General features: G+C 35.9%; 1 protein-coding gene across 1 annotated transcript; it reads left to right on the top strand.

Moving 5' to 3' along the window:
* Positions 1 to 1,626: 1,626 nt before the first annotated feature.
* Positions 1,627 to 3,301, top strand: LOC136841021 (uncharacterized). The gene is made up of 3 exons (XM_067108068.1): positions 1,627 to 2,087; positions 2,801 to 2,864; positions 3,212 to 3,301. The coding sequence occupies exons 1-3, from the start codon at positions 1,627 to 1,629 to the stop codon at positions 3,299 to 3,301; spliced, it is 615 nt and encodes a 204-aa protein (XP_066964169.1).
* Positions 3,302 to 3,536: the final 235 nt, after the last annotated feature.

Here is a 3,536-nt window from a genome sequence, read left to right on the forward strand (position 1 = left end):
ACATGACCGTAATACAAATGATAGGATCCATAGGTCACTAAATCACTTCAAAGTGTAATCCACGGTAAGTATGACTGGAACTTTTACTGAAGACTGCCGTTGTGGGTTTTTGACAGGTACCGCAGGTTCTCCGTCACTTTTTGTCCGTGTCTGCTGCTCCTACCCTTCCAGCACCGCAGTTGGTCGTTAACAAGTGTTTCTCAGTCGAACTAAGAGCAGCGGTCACTCAGTAACCCAAGAAAACATTTTCCGCATTAATTTATATGTAAAATTGGTGGTTTGTTTGCGGCAATAACCATTAACAAGGACTTGACGAAAAAAGCTATTTATAAAAATTACGTTAATTTTAAAATTGACTAATTAAGTAATTACATATGTAAAGCACTTTAATACTGATGCCGCAGTGATAATGCATATTTTTCTACACTCCAGGGGAGAGATTTTGATTTAGTATGAAATCAAAAGTATATAAAGTAAATGTATTTACATGAAAATTACCCAAAAATAAAAACCAACCAAAAGAATCCAAATAAAACAATAGTAACATATATACAGTAATGAAAAGTCCCTAATCAGATTCAGCCAAAATTTGGTGAATTTTGGCAGCACCCTGTATAGCTGCTTTTCTTTTAGGACGTGATGATACAATATGAACATTCTCAGTGTCTGGTACACCTTGCTTCTCATCATCGCCTGGGACTGACAAAAGAGGAATTATAGAACTAGAGTACCGTTTTAATATTTCTCCAGTTTTCCCTTTAAAGACTTTCACAGCCGTAACTTCATTGTTTATATTTGTTACAATTTCCTTAATGCGTCCCATTGGATAGTTACAGGGTTTAGCTAAGGGTTCCCTCAAAAGTACTATATCTCCAACTTTAAGTTCTTTATGTTGAACGGGCTTGTATCGGTCTTTTTTATTCACGGCTTGATATATCAGATTCCCAACAAATTCTTCATTGTATATTTTAATGAGATTATGTCGTACATTTTGTAGTTTCAGTAATGATGAAGGAATCTGATCTGCATTGAATTCCGGATCGGGATCTGTTGGGCCAAAGTTGTTGAGGTGGAAATGAAATTTGGCAAGGATTCAAGAGTGATTTATGCATTGTGCCATCCTAATATAAATATTACTTTGAATCTTCCCAAGTTGAACAGAGTTGTGAATGGATTTCTGTCAAAAGGATATAAATTGGCAGATACAAGACTTTTGGATGGTTCAGAAGATATTTCTGATATTCAGCTTATTTTGGGATCAAAATCCAGCTATTGCATACCTGAGACTGAAATTGTATTCGGAGAGAAATCTATATATTCAAGGACTCCTCATGGTGTTGTGTTAAAGGAGCAACTGAGACTATTTTACATGATCTGCCTTATTTACCATATGCCCCTGAAGTCTCGTCGTCTTCCTACATTTCGATAACTGATAGAACCCCAGACTACCTGCCTTCGGAAGAAGCTAAGTTTTATCAAACCTCTAATATAGATTATGGTAAAATCGAAAATAGAAATGAATCATTTGTTTTGGAAGGAAAGGATGATGAAGTCGGTGGGTTAGTTGATATTGACAAGGATGTACTTGATTCTGTTTGTGACCAAGCATTACACAGAGATACTTCAATGTACTCTGAAACTGTTGAAATTCATACTCAGTTAGTCAATTACGTTTTAGAGAAAACTACAAGTGAAGGGAGGCTGATAATGCCATTACTCTGGAACCCTAGAGTTTCTCACCTTTTGGGACATAATTTCAATATATCAGAGAAAATACTGTCAAGCTTGCAAAGAAAATTGCAAGGAAATTTAGACTATAAACTGAAGCAGATAAATATGGTATTTAAAGAGCAAGCAGATGCTGGTATAATTGAGAGAATTGAAAATTTGGATCAATTCAAGACGGAGCATCCAGAGTCCAGTTTCATGCCTTTTATGGGCATTTTTAAGCCTGATCGTGAGACCACAAAATGTAGGGTTGTGTTCCTGTCCAATTTGAGTGACAAAGGAAGTATGAATCACAATCAAACTATGCATGCAGGTCCAACATTAAATCAGAAGCTCTCCACTTCCATTATCAATTTGAGGTTCGGAAGCAAACTATGTTGCTTTGATATAAAGAAGGCATTCAACAATATAGGTCTTGAGGAAGTCGACCAAAATCGCCTTTGTTTTTTGTGGTTTAGAAATCTTGAAGAGGAGATTTTTTCAATTATTGGCTATAAGAATAGTAGACTTCCTTTTGGACTTAGATGTTCACCTGCATTATTAATGCTTGGATTGTACAAGATATTGATACTGGATTCTACGAATGATTCTTTTCCATTGATGAAACTCAAGAGAACCATTTATCAGTTGTCTTATATGGACAACTGTGCATTTACGGCAGAAACGTCAGGTGTTTGTTGTGGATGTATACAATGTTGGAGGATATTTTCAGTCCATATAAGTTTTCACTTCAGCAGTTTTTGTCAAATGACATGTCATTACAGAATGAAATTGACAAAATTCAGGAAACAGAGACTCCAACAAAATGTAAACTGCTGGGACTTGAGTGGGATCGAATGAGTGATACATTGTCTACAAAACCCATACAACTAGATATAAATTCATCAACAAAAAGACAAGTTTTATCTACTATAGCTTCACAATTCGATCTTCTTAATTTCAATGGACCTATGCTGAATCGAGCCAGATTATTTCTACACAGATTGCAGTTAGTCGGGGGGCCAGACATCTCTAGCTTGCAAAAAACAGGTCTAACCTTACAGCCTCTGATATAAAAATTTTGACCCCTCAGGGTTATAGAGGACACATTCCAGCACATGAAAACCAATGTTGGCTTTCAAAATTCTATTGCAAAAGTAGGTCAACATCTATTTGACTGCAGTGGTGTATGGCTCTAATTTCGCTGAATTATCCGTAGAGTTTTCTGCTCCCATGTATTATAATACTGGCTCCAGTTTCAAGCACTATAGTGTTGCAACTGTGAGATGTGTAGTATTGTGTACTGAAATGCTAATAATTAATTAAAGAGTACAAAATATTAATCTATTTGTTGTATATTTACGTTTTACGAAGAGTACCAACGGATAAGTAGCAATGGATATATTAAACAAACGATATAAAACTTGAATTTTTACAATGTTTTTATCAGATCTTGCATCAAATATCGTATTAACAATTAACATACTATTTTATTTTCTTCCAGGTGAAAAATTTAGATAAGTTACTAACATGGAACCTGTTTTCACAACAAAAAGATCCTCATGCCAGGATACTGACTTTACAAAGTGTGTGATCTGTCAAAGCAGTGCCACAAACAGTGACCTAAACAGCTTAACGAAAAGGGGGTTTGGTGCCTTCAAATATGCAGTGGAAATGCGTCAAGATGAAGTTTATGACAGGCTTTGGTCAGTTATGATGGATGATAACAAGTTTCTAGCCATGAAACCTGTGTGTCACAGAACATGTCGCAGCAACTATACTCACAAGAAAAGTGTATCACAGCATGCTGTAAAGAAGTCCAGAGTTGA

The sequence above is a fragment of the Macrobrachium rosenbergii genome, chromosome 1 (genome assembly GCF_040412425.1).
Source record: "Macrobrachium rosenbergii isolate ZJJX-2024 chromosome 1, ASM4041242v1, whole genome shotgun sequence".
NCBI lineage: Eukaryota > Metazoa > Arthropoda > Malacostraca > Decapoda > Palaemonidae > Macrobrachium > Macrobrachium rosenbergii.